The 18,359-nt window shown below is 48.8% G+C and overlaps 1 protein-coding gene across 2 annotated transcripts in view; it reads left to right on the top strand.

Moving 5' to 3' along the window:
* CREBBP (CREB binding protein) overlaps positions 1–18,359 on the top strand; it is a 133,820-nt gene that overhangs the window by 103,141 nt on the left and 12,320 nt on the right. For both annotated transcript variants that reach the window (XM_062180664.1, XM_062180663.1), the window contains exons 17-23: positions 4,727–4,845; positions 5,609–5,848; positions 6,264–6,352; positions 11,916–11,996; positions 13,464–13,520; positions 17,288–17,365; positions 17,670–17,737. In XM_062180664.1, coding sequence (XP_062036648.1) covers positions 4,727–4,845; positions 5,609–5,848; positions 6,264–6,352; positions 11,916–11,996; positions 13,464–13,520; positions 17,288–17,365; positions 17,670–17,737 — 732 coding nt within the window. The remainder of the gene's footprint in view (positions 1–4,726; positions 4,846–5,608; positions 5,849–6,263; positions 6,353–11,915; positions 11,997–13,463; positions 13,521–17,287; positions 17,366–17,669; positions 17,738–18,359) is intronic.

Here is an 18,359-nt window from a genome sequence, read left to right as displayed (position 1 = left end):
TGGAGGAGGTGCAGGGCTGCTGGCCACACGTCGAGGAAAGGTTTGGAGGAGCTGCGAGAAGCTGGAGCACAGCTGGCTTCAGGCCTGCTCTTGGTCTTAGCCGTTGGAGACCCCAGAGTTTCTGTTCGTGGGGATCACCTGTCACTGTTCCTTCTCCTGGAAGTCATTCGAGGGGGTAAAACGTCTGTGTTTGCCGTAGGTAATACACTTTTATGAAAAATACCTTCTAAAACAAGAATAGTGATGTTGCCTCTACCATTTTGTTTCTCTTTAACGAAGTTAGGGGCGCAGCTGGGTCTGACTTGGCCCTCTGTTGTTTTGTGGAGCAAAGAGGTTTTTAGTGCCCTCTCAGGTCATTGTGGATATCTGTTTTGATACTTCAGCAAGTGGGATTTATCTTTTCTCTTTTTTAAAAAATTCATGTATTCACTTGAAAGGCACAGATGCTACATTGCTCGAGGCTGGGCTAGATCTCCGCTGTGGGTGGCAGGGGCCCAGGCAGGATTCAGACCAGAGCTCTGATACAGGGTGCTGGTGTCACAGGTGGCAACCGAACCTGCAGCACCACAGCGCCAGCCAGGTGGTGATTGTAAAAGGCTGCTCGCTGCGTGGGGTCTGAGCCCACAGCAGTGAGTTTTGTGCTTTCTGTGACTCTGGAACACATTGGCCCGTCTTAAATTTTGAATGGATCTTTTGTTTTTGGGTGATTTTTTTTTTTTTTTTTTTTTTTGGAGGGGAGGGGTGTGACATCATCCTTAGGTCATCTGAAAAATACTGGTTTTGTGATTTATGTAGATTTTTTAAAGATTTATTTATTTATTTGAAATGCAGGGTTACAGAGAGGTTGAAACAGAGAGAGAGAGGTCTTCCATCTGCTGGTTCATGCCCCAGATGGCCACAATGGCCGGAGGAGCTGCGCCGATCCGAAGCCAGGAGCCAGGATCTTCTTCCAGGTCTCCCATGCAGATGGAGGGGCCCAAGGACTTGGGCCATCTTCTGCTGCTTTCCCAGGCTACAGTAGAGAGCTGGATTGGAAGAGGAGCAGCTGGGGCTTGAACCGGTGCCCATATGGGATGCCGGCACCGCAGGCGGGGACTTTACTTGCTATGCCACAGTGCCGGCCCCCTGTAGATTTTCTTTCTTTTTTTGTTAAAGATTTTATTTATTTATGTGGGAGGTAGAATTACAGACAGTGAGAGGGAGAGACAGAGAGAAAGGTCTTCCTTCTGTTGGTTCACTCCCCAAATGGCCACAACGGCCAGAGCTGCGTGTATCTGAAGCCAGGAGCCAGGTGCTTCTTCCTGGTCTCCCATGTGGGTGCAGGGGCTCAAGCACTTGGGCTGTCTTCTACTGCTTTCCCAGGCCATAGCAGAGAACTGGATTGGAAGAGGAGCAGCCGGGACTAGAACTGACGCCCATATAGGATGTCAGCGCCACAGGTAGAGGATTAACCTACTGCGCCATGGCGCCGGCCCCTATCCCCTATAGACTTTATAAAGGTTGACGTGTTTCACTGTCAAGTATGGAAAAACTCTGTGTTCATTATTATCACCGTCGGTCTTCAAGCAAGTCTTAGGAACGTAGAGGTACTGTCAAGCCCCGTGGCAGATGGAAGTCTTCCCAGACTCTTCATTGTGGATGAAAGCCCACATTTTGTCATTGGCAACAAACACTGTCAGTTGTTCAAATGTGGCATGACTATTTTTTTTCTGAATAGTTGTTAAAAATACGTAAAATCAGGCTGGTGCCGCAGCTCCATAGGCTAATCCTCCGCCTTGCGGCGCCGGCACACCGGATTCTAGTCCCGGTCGGGGCACCGATTCTGTCCCGGTTGCCCCTCTTCCAGGCCAGCTCTCTGCTGTGGCCAGGGAGTGCAGTGGAGGATGGCCCAAGTACTTGGGCCCTGCACCCCATGGGAGACCAGGAAAAGCACCTGGCTCCTGCCATCGGATCAGCGCAGTGCGCTAGCCGCATCGCGGCAGCCATTGGAGGGCGAACCAACTGCAAAAAGGAAGACCTTTCTCTCTCTCTCTCTCTCTCTCACTGTCCACTCTGCCTGTCAAAAAAAAAACAAAAACAAAATCCATTCTTAATTCCTGGGCCGCATAGAAGCGAGCAGCAGGCCAAATGTGGCATGTTGGTCATCGTTTACTAGTCCTTCATCTGGAAGAATGGAAAGCCTATTGATTAAATGATTGTTTTCTTATAAAGAGTTATGCAGGCCGGCACCACGGCTCACTAGGCTAATCCTCCGCCTGTGGCGCCGGCACTCCGGATTCTAGTCCCGGTCAGGGCGCCAGATTCTGTCCCGGTTGCCCCTCTTCCAGGCCAGCTCTCTGCTGTGGCCAGGGAGTGCAGTGGAGGATGGCCCAAGTGCTTGGGCCCTGCGCCCGCATGGGAGACCAGGAGAAGCACCTTGCTCCTGGCTTCGGATCAGTGTGGTGCACTGACCACAGCGGCAACTTGGGGGTGAACCAACGGCGAAAAGGAAGACCTTTCTCTCTCTCTCTCTCACTGTCCACTCTGCCTGTCCAAAAAAAAAAAAGAGAGAGAGAGAGTTATGCAGATAACTCATCTCTGTGTAAAGCAGATTGGTGGGAAGCCAGGACGCCTGGGTGCGCCCAGGGCTGCCGATGCTCGTGTGTCCATGTGGGGGCCGAGTGTGGGTTTTTTACTGCATGCCTGCACCCGCTGGCCTCCAAAGGTGCTGCACAGCCAGGTGTCCTGGAGAGAGGATGGTGTCTGCTGGGGATGCTCAGGAGACTCCGTCAGCCCTGGCTGATGAGAGTCTAAAGTGTTGCCGGCGCCGTGGCTTAACAGGCTAATCCTCGGCCTTGCGGCGCCGGCACACTGGGTTCTAGTCCCGGTTGGGGTGCCGGATTCTGTCCCGGTTGCCCCTCTTCCAGTCCAGCTCTCTGCTGTGGCCAGGGAAGTGCAGTGGAGGATGGCCCAAGTACTTGGGCCCTGCACCCACATGGGAGACCAGGAGAAGCACCTGGCTCCTGGCTTCGGATCAGCGAGATGCGCTGACCGCAGCAGCCATTGGAGGGTGAACCAACGGCAAAGGAAGACCTTTCTCTCTGTCTCTCTCTCTCTCTCACTATCCACTCTGCCTGTCAAAAAAAAAAAAAAAAAAAGAGAGTCTAAAGTGAGAGTGTAGAGCTGCATTTAACTCCTTTAACTCTTATCTGTTATTCTTTCTAGGATCCAACAAGTTAGGCTCTGGCACTCTTCCCCCAACTCCCTGCAGTGATGACTGGCCTGAGTGCCCTGTGCAGGCCATATAGTATCTTATTTTTTTAAAGATTTACTTACTTGTTTGAAAGAGTTGCACACTGAGGGAGGGAGATACCTTCCACCCCTTTGGTTTACCTACCAGATGCTCGCAATGGTGAAAGTGAGCATGGCCAAAACCAGGACCGCAAGCTCCATCTGGGTCTCCCACGAGAGTGGCAGGGTCCCATCAAGGTCTTGAGCCATCATCTGCTGCCTCCCAGGTGCTCAGTAGCAGGAACCCGGATCAGCAGTGGCAGCAGCACTGGGTAGCCTGCACTCTTCATCAGTGATGCAGGCGTCCCATGTGGCTTAACCTGCTGCACCGCAGTGCCCACCATCATCTGAATGCTACATTAATTTCCCAAGTATCTGTTGTAGAGAATCTTTAAAGATATGAAAAACACAAGGAAATTTGCATCACTTAAAACCTAAGTCGGGGCTGGCGCTGCAGCGTAGTAGGCTCAGCATCCACCTGCAGCGCCAGCGTCCCATGTGGGTACCAAGTTTGAGTTCTGGCTGCTCCGCTTCCGATCCAGCTCCCTGTTACGGCTTGGGAGGGCAGTAGGAGATGGCCCAAGCGCTTTGGCCCCTGCATCCTCATGGGGGACCTGAAAGAAGCTCCTGGCTTCGGAGCAACCCAGCTCCAGACATTGCAGCCATTTGAGGAATGATCTACCGGGTGGAAGGCCTCTCCCTCCCTCTCTCCCTCTGTCCGTAACTCTGCCTCTCATAAATAAATCTTTTTTAAAAAATTGTTTTAAAGTAAAATGTCAATCAGACCTCCTTTGACGCATTTGCTCCAAGTAGTTTTTGTCCACGGAAGAGTGGGGAGCCAGGCCAATGGTGCCGTTCACTGCTGGCTCACCAGCACAGACGTGCTCTGTTTCATGCGGGTTTGTGGGAATGCACCCTCTTAGGTGTTTGGCAGCCTGCGTTCCTACCTGTGCTGACAGAAAGCACGCTAGGAAATGGGACAGTTCAGGAGTCAGAGAAATAGGCCGTGGTCAGTGTGGGAGTGAGCAGTGCAGAACTTCGAGAGGAGTACTCATTTCTTCGCTCTGTTACCCAGTGTTTTTGTGTATAAATAGTGTGCAGTTGATAGCCATTTGTCTCAACTAGCCTAAATTTTAATTCGGTGAAGGACAGGAAAGGGTTATCAAAGTAACTTTTAAGGTCCCTTCCAGTGCAATGGCTTTGACAGTGACACCGGTACTGGAGTTAGCTTGTGTCTCTGTCCCGCCATGGAACCCTTTGGTTAGACGCAGACTCCTCGAAGCTGTGTGCTGCCTCACGATCTGGAAGCAGGTTTTTGAACCCTGACTCGTTGTGTGGCTAGAAGCCCTGGCTTGTGTCCCTCGCCCAGGAGAGCTGCCCGGGCTTCCATCTTGGATGGAGAGCAGAGGCCTGTGCTGCTTTAACCTACCATCTCTCTGGGGTTTTCTGCCTGCAGTCTTTAAGCCTGAGGAGCTACGCCAGGCCCTCATGCCGACCCTGGAAGCGCTGTATCGACAGGACCCGGAGTCTTTACCGTTTCGGCAGCCTGTAGATCCTCAGCTGCTAGGAATTCCGGTGAGTTCGTCTGGTAAAAGCAGTCGTCCTGTCTCTTAAAGTTGGGTAAAATAATGCCCGTGCTGTGAAGAGTTCTCTCCTGATATAAAACATCATGGTTTGTCAGCAGTCATCAATGGAAATATTTATTGGATTTGATGTTGGCCCTCCTTGAAGCCCCGGAACCCTGGTGAGGCCCCACCCACTTATTTCAGCACTTGGCCCCAGGGGACTCTCTGTTTGACTTTGTCTAAATGAATCAGATTGAAGAACTGGTGCACATCAATTATGAAGTGCACAGTCTTGCACTTTGATTTCCCCGGGCAGTCTTCCCAAGGCTGTGGCCCCCAGCCAGCTGTGTGGAGCAGTACTTACTCCCAGTTTGCTGTTGGTGTTGGCCTTAGAATTTCATTTTGCTGGCCAGGACCAGGAGTGAATCTCTAGAAGTACAATCGTTTGATGAATTCATTCACCATTTTAATTCAGTGATAAAAGTCCTTATTAATAGACTTTATTAGAAATATATTTTTAATCAATCCAGTAGTGTTTTTTACCTTTGCTTGTGAACTGATTTGTTCACACTTGAGAATCTCACTTTGTAATCAGTGAGTGGAATCAGAGGAACTCAGAAGTTTACTTTCACTTCTCATTTCTTACTGTTGGGAATGGAAGTTGTTCTGGCACTTTCTATTCCTGTTGTACCTGTTGCAGTTTTATCTTAGATAAAGGCTGGCATATGAAATTTGGGGGATCCACTTGCCTGAGACAGTTTTTTGTTTTTAAGGATTACTTCGACATTGTGAAGAATCCCATGGACCTTTCTACGATCAAGCGGAAACTGGATACAGGGCAGTACCAAGAACCCTGGCAGTACGTGGATGACGTCTGGCTGATGTTCAACAATGCTTGGCTCTATAACCGTAAGACTTCGCGTGTCTACAAATTTTGCAGTAAGCTTGCAGAAGTCTTTGAGCAGGAGATCGACCCCGTGATGCAGTCCCTTGGATATTGCTGTGGACGCAAGGTACAGTTTAAAGTTTTTCTGCAAATGAACTTTTCTGGTTAATCCAGGCAGAAGGGTATTGTACTAAGGTGAGAGATTTACCCTTCTGACCTCATGCCAACTGATCTGCTGTCGCACAGCCGATTGCCTGAAGTGGCATCATGAGGAGAGCTCTAGGTGCTTGCTTACCGGGAAGATGGGGTAATTGTTTCTGGCTACCACTTGCCTATTTCATCTTAGAGCCGCTGCCAGCCACTGCTACACTAACTCTGTCATACTTAATCCAAACCCATCTTTAAGTAGCTGCTAAAGTTGCTAGCAAACTATTTAATGTACTAACAAATAATTTATCAGCTGAATCTAGCTTTTCTGTAGTGGACTAGAATATCACAGGGGGATGAATATATTTTTAGTATTTTCTCCATTGTTTTTGCAGTATGAATTCTCCCCCCAGACTTTGTGCTGCTACGGGAAGCAGCTGTGTACAATCCCTCGCGATGCCGCCTACTACAGCTATCAGAATAGGTAAGCATTCCACGGCCCCGCATGGCAGGGCAGGCAGGTCCCAGGGCACGCCGTGCTCATGTGACTGCAGCCTGGGACGTTATTTCCTCCCTGGAGCTCCAGTGAAATGTGCCCCAGTTGCAGATAGGCTTGTGTAAGAATTTAACCTCAGAGCCACTTGCCATAGTACTTTGCAACAGGTACATTAGAATAGGCCTGTTAGAATGAAGATTGGCATTGACACACCTTTTTCTCAAGACACTCAGTTTGAAAGCTGCGTTTTACTCTTCTGCCTGCAAATACTTGGTTAGATACTCTAACCTGGTCAGCCAGGTGGGAAGACATGGATGACTGCTGCTTCCTTTCCTTGGATAAGAGGCCTTTTTTTTTTTTTTTAAGATTTATTATTTTTTTTATTTATCTGAAAGAGTTATATAGAGAGATCTTTCATCTACTGATCCCCAGATGGCTGCAACCTCCAGGATTGGGCAAGGCTGAAAGCCTGGAGCTTCATCAGGGTCCCCGACACGGGTAGCAGAGGCCCAAATACATGGGCCGTGTTTCATTGCTTTTCCCAGGCCATTAGTAGTGAGCTGGATCAGAAGTGGAGCAGCCAGGACACAGTCTGGCACCCATATGGCTAGCAGTGTCTTTACCCGCTGTGCCACGGTGCCAGTCCCTCAGTCAAGGACTTTTATTGGCAGCACGATTAGCAGTGAGGTCTGTGTTTTTATTGAGTTCAGGAATGACCCCCCACTCCGTTAAAAGATGCCTTGTTCAGAATTCTGTGGCTGTGCTCAAGAATTTTTGCTTTCTTTTTTGGAATGTGAAGGTGGTTAAAGAATAGATCCCTGACATAAAAGTAGAGGGAGAATAAAATACTTACTGTTGATTCCCTACATGACTAATAACAGATTGGGCTTATTTGGAGCGCTGTGTTAAGTGGCCACATTTGCTACAACACTAGAATGTCAGGCCTTGAAGCACAGGTGGTCAGATTCAGTACCAGGCCTTCAATTTGGTGAATTGGCAACTGGGTTCCACTTGTGACCAAACAGAGCCCCTGTGCTCACTCAGCATTTGGACTCGGTGTGAGGTTTCAGCGTTAGGGTGTGGTGGTAGTTATTCTCTGTTTTGGTCTTAGGAATTACTTATGTTCTAATGCTTCAAAGACAGTAGAGGGCTTTTTGTTATTTGTCACAAAGGTATATGCGTAGGCCTCAAAATTTGGCATTTTTAGATGATTTTTTTGTCCCAATAGTGTTTCTTAATTCGAATTTTTTAAAAAATCTAACCATGTTCAAGATAATAAATTCCATCAAGATCCTATATTTTAAAAAGTAACTTGAAACAAAAGTGTCTCAGGGCTTCTCAGCTTTGCCTGGCACACTCACTCACGCACCACACTGTGAGTTTTGGTGTGCCAGTGCAAGGGCCTCGCTTAGGTCAGCTTGGCACTCGGACCTCGACTTCTGTCTGAACTTGGCCTTTTATCAAAAACACTATTTCAAGAGGGAATTTAAAGTGATGATAGCCCCCTTTGTAATGGGCTCTTTTCCGTCGTGTTGTGCTGGGAATGCTGTCCCTTCCGTGAACAGTTTTAGCCCCGTGACCTTCAGCAGATCCTGAAGTGTCAAGTTTGACCTCGTCCATGACAGGTGCAGGAACATCTTCCCTGGCAGCCTAATGTTAGATCTTCAGAGAAATGATGAGTGGCAGTACTTCTTGAAAATTATTGCCAAGCAAAATAAAGTTTGGACACTTTAACTATAATCCTGAAAAATGCCACCTCCACCAGCATGTTGCCCTGGATGGTTTGATCTGGAAGGAAGAACAGGTCTCTAGGTGTTTGGGACACTGCTGTCAGTGTCCCTGGGCCCTGTGGGACCCTTTCTTTGCAGATTTTTTTTTTTTTTTTGTGACAGGCAGAGTGGACAGTGAGAGAGAGAGAGAAAGGGCTTCCTTTTGCCGTTGGTTCACCCTCCAATGGCCGCCACAGCCAGCGCGCTGTGGCCGGCGCACCACGCTGATCCGATGGCAGGAGCCAGGTGCTTATCCTGCTCTCCCATGGGGTGCAGGGCCCAAGCACCTGGGCCATCCTCCACTGTACTCCCTGGCCACAGCAGAGAGCTGGCCTGGAAGAGGGGCAACCAGGACAGAATCCGGTGCCCCGACCGGGACTAGAACCCGGGGTGCTGGCGCCACAAGACGGAGGATTAGCCTATTGAGCCGTGGCGCCAGCCTCTTTGCAGATTTGCACAGATTTTGGTTGTGTAAGTGCAGAGCAATTGACTTGGGTCAGGGTGCTGCTGTCCTGGAGGGCACAGACACTGAAGTTCTGAAGTGTTCAGTTTTATTTCTGCATAAAACTTCGCTTTTACCAAACAGAAGTGACGAGTTTTTCTGAGAGTGCAGATGCAGATGAAGGAGGGCCAAGTTCCTTGTCCAGTGCTGCGCTGACACAGCTTGGGCAGCACCCAGCTTCAGCTCTCACAGGCGTGCTCTCCTGAGCGCCGCACTGGGATCGACCAGAGTGTGGGTGTCTGAGAGAGCAGCAGTCTGATTCTAAATGAACTTTGTAACTGCGTTTTTGTTCTTATCTTTTTCTGTGTTTGAACACTGTGGTGTTCTTAGGAAAAATTGTCAGGGGCACTGTAGTCCTAAACTGTTCGGGTTCTTGGAACAATAGAAAATCCTCCAGCCCATTCAATCAAGTGGGACTAGCACGTAAACTAATGTGTGTGGTTACATTTTCACTTGTTTCTGTACTTTGAAAATTTGGAAGTAACTCATTTGGGGAATGGTTCTCCAGCTTTTCCAGTTAGTTTGTGTAGATAATGTGCATGTTACCTATAGGTAGCCCAGTTCCTCAGGGATGCTGGTAGACTCCTCAAACAATCTGCATTTGAAAACTTAATCCAGAGGCTAAATTACCCATGCAGGTGAACTCTGCAGCGCCAGTGCGCTAGACCCTCGGGTAGTTATCGCCGTCGGATTATCTGAAGTGTTTCTCTTCTGTAATTCCATATCCATCGAGCAGCTTCCTTCAGCACGGCAGAACGTTGGTAGGCTTTTCAGTGGAATGGTGGGTTTCTGAACCTGTATGTGTTTCCGAGGAGGATGGCGTTTGGACTGGGTAATAAGATAGGGGCAGACTGGCATTACACCTGTCACCCACTGACGGCCAAGGTTGTTTGGATGGTGACATTTCCCACTCTGTGCTGTCTTCCTGCCTCAGAAGAGTGACGGTGAGACAACGGGCCCTGCCCCCTCCTCTTAAACACAGGCTAGATTCTCTGATTTCTCTGGCAGTGCACTGGGACAGACACCAGGGTCTGTTTCTATGTCCCTGCTGGCTTCTGACCCCGAGATTGTCGGGGTGAGAGCTGGTGACACGGAGGGCGTTGACTTCCATGGCCACCGTCGCCAGCATTTCCCAGGCTGCCGTCAGCCTCCAATGCGTCCTGCGGCCCTGGTTTCCCCCCGGCGAGTTGGCAGTTCGTTTTCTGGATGTTGCTGGACTCGATGTCCTGCTCCAATAAAAGCCAACAGTTTGTGCAGGACTGTAAAACCCATTTAGACTCACGTACGACTTTCATGGTGATTTCATGTGGTCCTCTCCAGCTGGCCCGCAGTTAGCGTGTTCGATTGCACAATGAAGGGAGCACTCAATTCTGGGTTTTATTTTTAAAATACATATCCGATGTGTTTTTTGCATATTGTTTTGGTGGCCACCAAATTGGTTTATAGTTTCTTACATTTTTTTCTTGCTGGTGATGACCATGCCCTTCTGCACATGGGGAATTTTTTTTTTTTTTAAGTACATGTTGTAAAGCTCCGTAAAAATACTGACAAAGCAATGAATGGCACGCGCACGTGTGTGTGTGTGTGTGTGTTTGTTCCTAGTCAGTTTTTATCTTGGCAGAATTTGTAAATTAACTTGTTTCTAACTAAAGTGGTCTCAGCAGGAAACTTTCATTAATCCAGTTTACTACCCAGAATGAATCTGTCATGTTCATCAACCAAATGTGAAAAATTAGATAATCTCAAGAAGCTGTGCGTGTCCTGAAGTTTTATGCTGTAAATTTGCTGTGTGTGTTTGGTTAGTGAAATCGAGCAGACAGGATGCTCAGTGTGTTTAATTAAGGTCAGGATTGGGACTCCTGGGGGGGCCTCTCGTAGTGATGATGAAGGCAGGCTGGTGAGTGGCAGCGGCGCGAGGAGGGAGCCTGGAGCTGCCGCTCTCACTCTGCCCGTGGTTCAGTGTGGCGCTCCCAGTCTCACCGCAGTGTCGCCAATACTAATCCTTCCTGGCATCTTGTAGACGTAGTGTTGAGCACTAAAACCGCATTGTACTGTGCTGCCGTCGCTACCTGACCACTCATTCTTTTTGCGTGTGTGATGCACCTCCGTTCAGCCTGTTTATTTTGAAGTATTATGTGCTCATCTGTTTTATGCAGCACCCACCTACATTTTTGTTGATTCCTCATTCATGTCCTTTCCAAACATTTAATAGGTTTTACTTCAATTGTTACTTGATTGCTTGAGCCCAGGCTCTGTATCATACAGTAAATTGGGGTGGATAATGGATAATTTCTCAAATGCAGATTGTGCCATAAAGATTAACTCTCTAAATTTGCTTAACTTGGATTGTCACCAAGTCAGAACAGTCATTCACTAAATATCTCAGATTGATGAATGATTGGTCCTAGTACCAAAAATTTCAAATCAGCTTAGAGTTGAATTTTAAGTCTTTAAGATTGTTTATGGATTTACATATATTGTATTGCTTATACAATATATCACAATTTTCTCTATATAATCTTATAAATAAATGGCTGGAAAGTTTTGACCCTGACTGCATTTATGTTAAATGTTTGTCTAGAATATGGATTTGGTTTCATTTGTATTGTAACAAAATTAACTGAGTGATTAGCGAGAGAAAAATAACAGGAAAACAATTAAAAATCAGTTCTGGGTAGTTGATGTTTTCATACATTTAAAGATCTGATTTAATATTAGAAATAAAATATCTGAATTGCTGCCAAACATAAATTTTTCATTTCGAAAAATAAAGCTATTTCAGTTTAAATTGCTTTTTTAAGGCCTTTGTCACAATGTTTTGTTTAAAGTAAAAATTCTCATCTCAAACCCTGGAGTTACATTTGGTTTCTCTGAGTAATAATAACATTCAGATTCCTACATGTAAGCTCCATGCATTTCTAGTGCTAACGAGTCAGCGTGGAGCTGGCCCAAGCCTGACGTTGTTAGTGATGATGGCCTGTGACGTGTGCGATGAGACCGAATGCTAATCAATGCTCTGCCTTGGCTTTCTGCTCTGTGTTGTCTTGGTGTTTGCGTCTTACCTCTGTGTCTGTGCTGTTTGTTCCCTTCCCTGCTCTCTAACCCTGCCCTTCCCCACCTGCCCCTGCTCCCTTCATTGTCCTCACTGACCCATCAATCAACCAACAACGCCCCCCCTTCGTCGTGGTGCTCTGCCCTGCTCTGATTGGTGGCTTCGTTGCTTGGGTGGCTGTGTGTTATGATGGACCAGTTCACCCAAGTATGGCCTTCTTGCTGACAGGTATCATTTCTGTGAGAAGTGTTTCACAGAGATCCAGGGCGAGAATGTGACCCTGGGTGACGACCCTTCACAACCCCAGACGTAAGTACCATCCTGTTGTTTTTCTTGGGGTGACCCTTCATCTACAAGAGAAAAGGAGACACCACTGCTGTTCTTACTTCTGTGCAGTATTTTTTCACAGTGACTGTACCCACATTGAGTCTGAATGTGTGTGTACTTGAAGATAGAGGTGTCTCTCTGTTCTTCCATTCAGGGCGGGAGTGCTGTGGCCTCCCACAGTCCAGTGGTCTCTCTTGACCTTGGTCTGTCTCTTCTTGTCTAATTAACAGTTCTGTTTGGGAGATTATACATTTTTGGTTGCACCTAAAAAACTAGGTAGCCCTAGTGTGTGTTCACAGAACTGAAAGTAGCAAAAAGTGAGTTTCACAGACAAAGTGAGTGTCACAGACAAAGCCAGCCCACCGTCTTCAGTCTGTCTGTCTTCCACATAGATTTCCATTCATAAGGTTGCTGAGCTGAAGCACTTTAATGAGATTCCAGTGTTCTCCAAATACAAATACATTTTTTGTCTGAAGGACAAAAGGGTCTCCTTCCTTGGTGGTGTTTAGACTGATACAACTCCAAAGTGGGCACCCCCTACCTCCCCACCAAGAGTTAACTGCGTGGAAGGATGGCCAGGGTGTGGCAAGGAAAATCGAAGCTACACCTTGCATTGGATTGGTCACCTCATTTATACCCTTGGAATACCTGAATTGCCTGTCACCATCCCTCCTGTCTGCTCTGACCTGCTGGTGTTTAGGATCCCCTCTTTCTTCCATGACCCCCGCACTAGAAGTCACAGGCGGGATAGCTCAGCCACAAGAGCAGCTTCTGGCTGGTTAGGCGCCTACCCTCTGGCTCCGATTTCCATCATTCAGATGTGCCCAGAGCCTTGGTGTTAAACCGAAATGCCTGAAGTTCTGTTCTTTCCTTTTACTTTTATTTCCCTCATCTTCTCCTTGGTTTACTTTATTCCCAAAAGTAAATCACTGGATTGTGTAATTCTTTGAATTAAAAGAAGTTTGCATTACATGGATCATAACAAAGGGAAACCCAGATGCCCAGCCCTGTCTCAGCAGGGAAAGCCTTTTGACACGAACGCTGCCGTGGCCTTGAGGAAAATGAACGCTGTCACTGCAGTTACAAGCATTGGTTAATCGAGCGCTGGTCACACGCCGCAGCCGCTCACCACACAGACCTAACCAAAACGTGGCGGGCTTTCACCTCAACACGGTGTTGCCGTCGTAGATTGACTAGTCTTCATTAAATCTTGTAGTGCAGCTGATAGTAGCTGGGAAGAGAGAAGTGTTCTAAGAAAATAGATAGAAAATAAGCAGTAGTGGGACCTGCGGGAGTACAGAGGGTGGTGTTCATCCGTCCCTGATGCTTCGGCTGACTTCCATTTATTCTTATTGGAAGACTTGGTCACAGAATATTTCAGAGACCCTATTATACTTCATACTCAGCAGATAAATTTTCATTAGCTAATTAATAACTTTTTTTTTAAAGGACAATTTCAAAGGATCAGTTTGAAAAGAAGAAAAATGATACCTTAGACCCCGAACCGTGAGTATATGGTTCTTTACTGATGTTCTGACTTTTCTTTTTTCTTTTCTTTTTTTTTTTTTTTTTTTTTGACAGGCAGAGTGGATAGTGAGAGAGAGAGAGACAGAGAGAAAGGTCTTCCTTTGCCATTGGTTCACCCTCCAATGGCCGCTGCAGCCGGTGCACCGCGCTGATCCAAAGCCAGGAGCCAGGTGCTTCTCCTGGTCTCCCATGGGGTGCATGGCCCAAGCACTTGGGCCATCCTCCACTGCACTTCCCTGGCCACAGCAGAGAGCTGCCCTGGAAGAGGGGCAACCAGGGCAGAATCCAGTGCCCCGACCGGGACTAGAACCTGGTGTGCCAGCGCCGCAAGGCGGAGGATTAGCCTAGTGAGCCGCGGCACCAGCCTCTGACTTTTCAAATATGTTTCAGATCTAGGTATTACTCAGATTGGCTTGCAAGAGAAAGCATGGTCAGGTACAGATGCTTCCTTGTGCCTCTCTAAGGTGCCCTCCGGTGACCAGGTTTCAGCTGGGACAGGATTAGCTGTGTGTTCTGTTTCTAAGAACTTTTCGGATAAAAGGGCAGTTTCGGGAAGTAGCCATCTCAGAGACTGCGTTCTGAAATAAACAACGTGAAGCTTAGTTTACTGTGTTCTTGCCGGTGTCTTTGATATCGTGTATTCTCAGGAGGCATCGTCAAATACCATGAGTCTTTGAAACGTTCACAGAAACGCACACTATGAAAGAACTTTGCATGGATTGAGGAGTTTTTGCTTCAAAATAAACTTAAATCTCTGACTTTTGTTAGGGAGTTATTTATTTGAAAGGCATAAGTGACAGAAGGAGAGCTCTTCCATCAGGGTGCTGATTCACTCCCTAAATGGCCACAGAACCAGAGTTGGGCCGGGCCAGTGCCAGGACAAAGGAACTCTATCTGCATCTCCCACAGGGGTGCAGGGCCTGAGCACTAGGGCCGTCTTCTACTGCCTTCCCAGGCACACTAGCAGGAAGCTGGATCAAAAGCAGAGCTGCATGGCCTGGGAAAGCAGTGGAAGATGGTCCCAGTCCTTGGGCCCCTGCACCCACGTGGGAGACCCGGAGGAGGCTCCTGGCTCCTGGCTTCAGATCGGCGCAGCTCCGGCTGTTGCGGCCATCTAGGGAGTGAACCAACGGATGGAAGACACCTCTCTCTAGCTATACCTTTTTCTGTAACTATGTCTTTCAAATAAATAAAATAGATTAAAAAAAAAAAAAAAGCTGCTGTGTCTCGAATCAGTGCTCCAGCATAGGATGCTAATGTTGGAGGTGGGAGCTTAACCAGCTATGCCACAGCACCCAGCACCAGCTTTAACTTAATCTTTTAAATCATTGGCCCACAGACTCTTAAAATGTATATATGATTTTGAAAGGCAGAGTGACAGAGAGACCTTTGACTGACTGGTTCAATCCTGAAATGGTGACAAAGCCAGGGCTGGGCCAGGCCAGTGCCAGGAGCCAGGAATTTCATCCGGTCTCCTACGTGTATGCCAGGGCCCCTGGCACTTGGGCCGCCTTCTGCTACCGTCCCAGGCGCATTGACAGAGCGAGACGGAAAGCCTCGTAGCCGGGACTCTCACTGGAGCTCTGACATGGTGTTTGTATCCCCTGCCTCACCGCCATGCCAGCCCCTGAAATACCTTTGAACTTGACTGCCACAGAGACAGACAGAGCGCATTGCTGTGTCTGCCTGGCAGTAGCCCCTGGAGAGACTTCGCAGTGTCTGGGGTGCCTAGCCTCCTTCCAGGTCCCCTGCGCAGAGTCCTGGGGGAACGCCCATCCTGGGTGGCTTGCTGAGTGCGGCGTCCAGGAGCACCACCTGCTTGGGAAATGGGAACTGTGAAGCATCCAGAGTCGCCTTGGCCCCGAGCCTCCCAGCTGCAGGGAACCACACAGGCCACACTGGGAAGCTGCCCCTTCACTTCTGGAAGGTCACTTGCTGCACTTCCTGTGGACTGGGGCTGTGGCAATGTCTGCGGACACTTCCCCAGACCTACCTGTGCCCGTGACTGCCAGTGGTTGTTTCTCCTGCTGTTCGCCTCTTTGCTCACATATGTGCGTCCTGGTTTATAGTCGTGGTTCAAGCGGTCGTGCCAGGTGGTGGGGATGTGTGGGGGCTGAAGAAGGGCTGCTGCTCTGAGCCAGGCGCAGTCTGTCAGGGAGGCAAGAGGCAAGTGTGGCAGCCTGGGCAGGGCAGTCGCCGCTTTTGGGGTCACTGGACAGGAGGTGACACCTCTAGAAGCAGCTGTAGGGGGAGGGGTGGAGCATTCCAGACACAATGGAATGAAAGAACACAGGTTGCCTAGCATGGGCCCAAGCTGTGGAGCCCAGCTGTAGGGGCCCTTCCTGGGGTGTGGACTCTGGTGTGGCTTTGTCCCACGTGTGCAGGGAGGTTGTGAGGAGGAGCCTTGGTTTCTGGGGTGGAAGGACCAGGGGGCATGTGGGACAGACTGATCAGAAGAGAAGACTCGGACCTCACACGGGGAGCTAGTCAGAAGGTGGCAGCAGCAGCCAGGCAAGGTCCAATCCTGATCTAAAGCAAGTACATCTGATGGTGGAGGCGCCCCCTGGGCAAGGAGCCAGCTGACGGGTTAATAATAACTTCAGGGAGGGTGCAATTCAAAAGTGATGTCGTGGCGTCTAGAACGTACAGCATCTTGGTGACATTTCATTGATGTGCAAGGAAAGAGCCAACACAGTGCTTGGGGCATGGTGGCACGGAAGCTGAGGGAATTCCTGCCTGGCTGCCTTTCGAAGACCGTGCAGCTGGGCTGCCCCTGGTCTACACAGCTTTGTGTGAATGCTCTTCCCCAGCAGAGACTGAAGGCTCCCCCAGTACAGGCACAGGAAGGTAGAGGGTCTGGGCCATGCTACGAAAGGGCCAGAGCCCAGGAGTGCGGGGGAGCCAGGGTACTTTCTGTCCTCTAAACCTTGCAGGCTGTGTGACCTGTGGCAGCACTGAGGGAGAGAGCTGAGAACCGGCAGAGCTTTTGACCTTGGAATGTCTTGGCATTTAAGTCCCCGAGGTGAAGCAGTTCCTGGAGGCGGCAGAGCCAGGGGTGCCAGCCGTGGGCTGTCACGGGCAGTGCAGGGAGTCAGTGGGTCTTGAAGATGAGTACGCTGTCCCCCTGCCATACCGGTGTTTGTGTGAACCAGACCTGTCCGCTTGATGGTAGGCCTGGCATCTGACACCCTCCACAGTGACAGCAGCATCAGGCCTGCTCTAGCAGCTGTGACCGGACCACACGGCCATCAGTATCCTCCTAGGAACTGGAGGTATTGTCCTGTTTGCTGTGTCAGCTGAGGCACGTGAAGTCACTTCGAGAAAGTATGTGTAGTCGTATGAAGTAGTGGCCTTAATTCAGTGTAAGGAGACTTTGAGACGTTCACAGAGCAGTGAACATTAGCACAGCGCATGGAACGCCACTCGGGGATGCCCACATCTCTGACCAGGGTCCAAGTTCATGGAGTATTTGCATTATCACTGAAAGCCAATTTCCACGATAGTCTTTGAATCATCTTTGTAGTTTTTAAAGATAAGGTTGCGTTTCTGGGTGCAAAGGGAGCTTGGGAGCCAGAGGAGTGAGGCGCTTGTTCTCTGGAGGAGAGGTGGGAGGTCAGCCTCGCCCTGTGTCAGCATGAGAGGCGCTCAGGTGGCCCTGAGAACAAGGTGTGCGCACACTCAGGCGCCTGCAGCTGGTTTCATTTGTGTGTTTCTGAGCGCGTAACTTTGGACTATTTGTTTCCTAGTTTTGTCGATTGCAAAGAGTGTGGACGGAAGATGCATCAGATTTGTGTGCTGCATTATGACATCATTTGGCCTTCGGGGTAAGTCATTTCCTGTGGTCTTGGGAACCAGTGAGCAGCTCTGCCTTGCGGGGTCGGGGTGGCAGTGGCGGTCTCTTCCCTTGTTGTGAGAAGGCAGCAATCGTAGGAGCTGGCAGTTAGTCCTAAGTTGAAGTCTTAAGTGTTTGCCCGCTTTAGGAATGGGAGAACCAAAGCTGTCTGCCTCTTCACTTTTTTTTATAATGATGTGATGCGGATGCCAACAAAGGGTTGTGATGCTGTGTTTTGCTGGTTTGGCAGCACATACTGGTGGATGGAATCTGAACACACCTTTTTTTTTCCCCAGCTTTGTATGCGACAACTGCTTGAAGAAAACTGGCAGACCTCGAAAAGAAAACAAATTCAGTGCTAAGAGTAAGTCTGTGGGAAACTTTTGTTTCCTGAACAGTCCTCTTCAGAACTTGGGCACATTGTCCTGGTCTCCTTTGGTGCCTCTCAGTCCACGAGTACTTTTACAGCTCAGTTATCTAAGGTTTTAATCTATTTTTTTAATACTTGATGTTTTTCTTTTTATTGATTGATTGATTTGAAAGTCAGAGTTACACAGAGAGAGGAGAGGCAGAGAGAGAGAGGTCTTCCATCCGATGGTTCACTCCCCAATTGGCTGCAATGGCTGGAGCTGTGCCGATCCAAAGCCAGGAGCCAGGAGCTTCTTCTGGGTCTCCCACGTGGGTGCAGGGGCCCAAGGACTTGGGCCATCCTCCACTGCTTTCCCAGGCCATAGCAGAGAACTGTATTGGAAGTGGAGCAGCTGGATCTCGAACCGGCGCCCATATGGAATGCCAGCGCTTCAGGCCAGTGCGTTAACCAACTGCGCCACAGCGCCAGCCCCAATACTTGATATTTTTGTCTTACCCATAAATAGTCACGTGGCTTGATCTTTATATGAACGTCAGATTTTATGATCAGTCTGTTTTAAGTTAATTTTTGAATTTACTTACTTACATGAGGTCCTGTCTTGCTGGTTCACTCACTC

This window comes from Lepus europaeus, chromosome 21 (assembly GCF_033115175.1).
Source record: "Lepus europaeus isolate LE1 chromosome 21, mLepTim1.pri, whole genome shotgun sequence".
In the NCBI taxonomy this organism is placed as follows: Eukaryota; Metazoa; Chordata; class Mammalia; order Lagomorpha; family Leporidae; genus Lepus; species Lepus europaeus.
The sequence above is the reverse complement of the archived record's forward strand: the minus strand, read 5'-3'. Positions and strand labels throughout refer to the sequence as shown.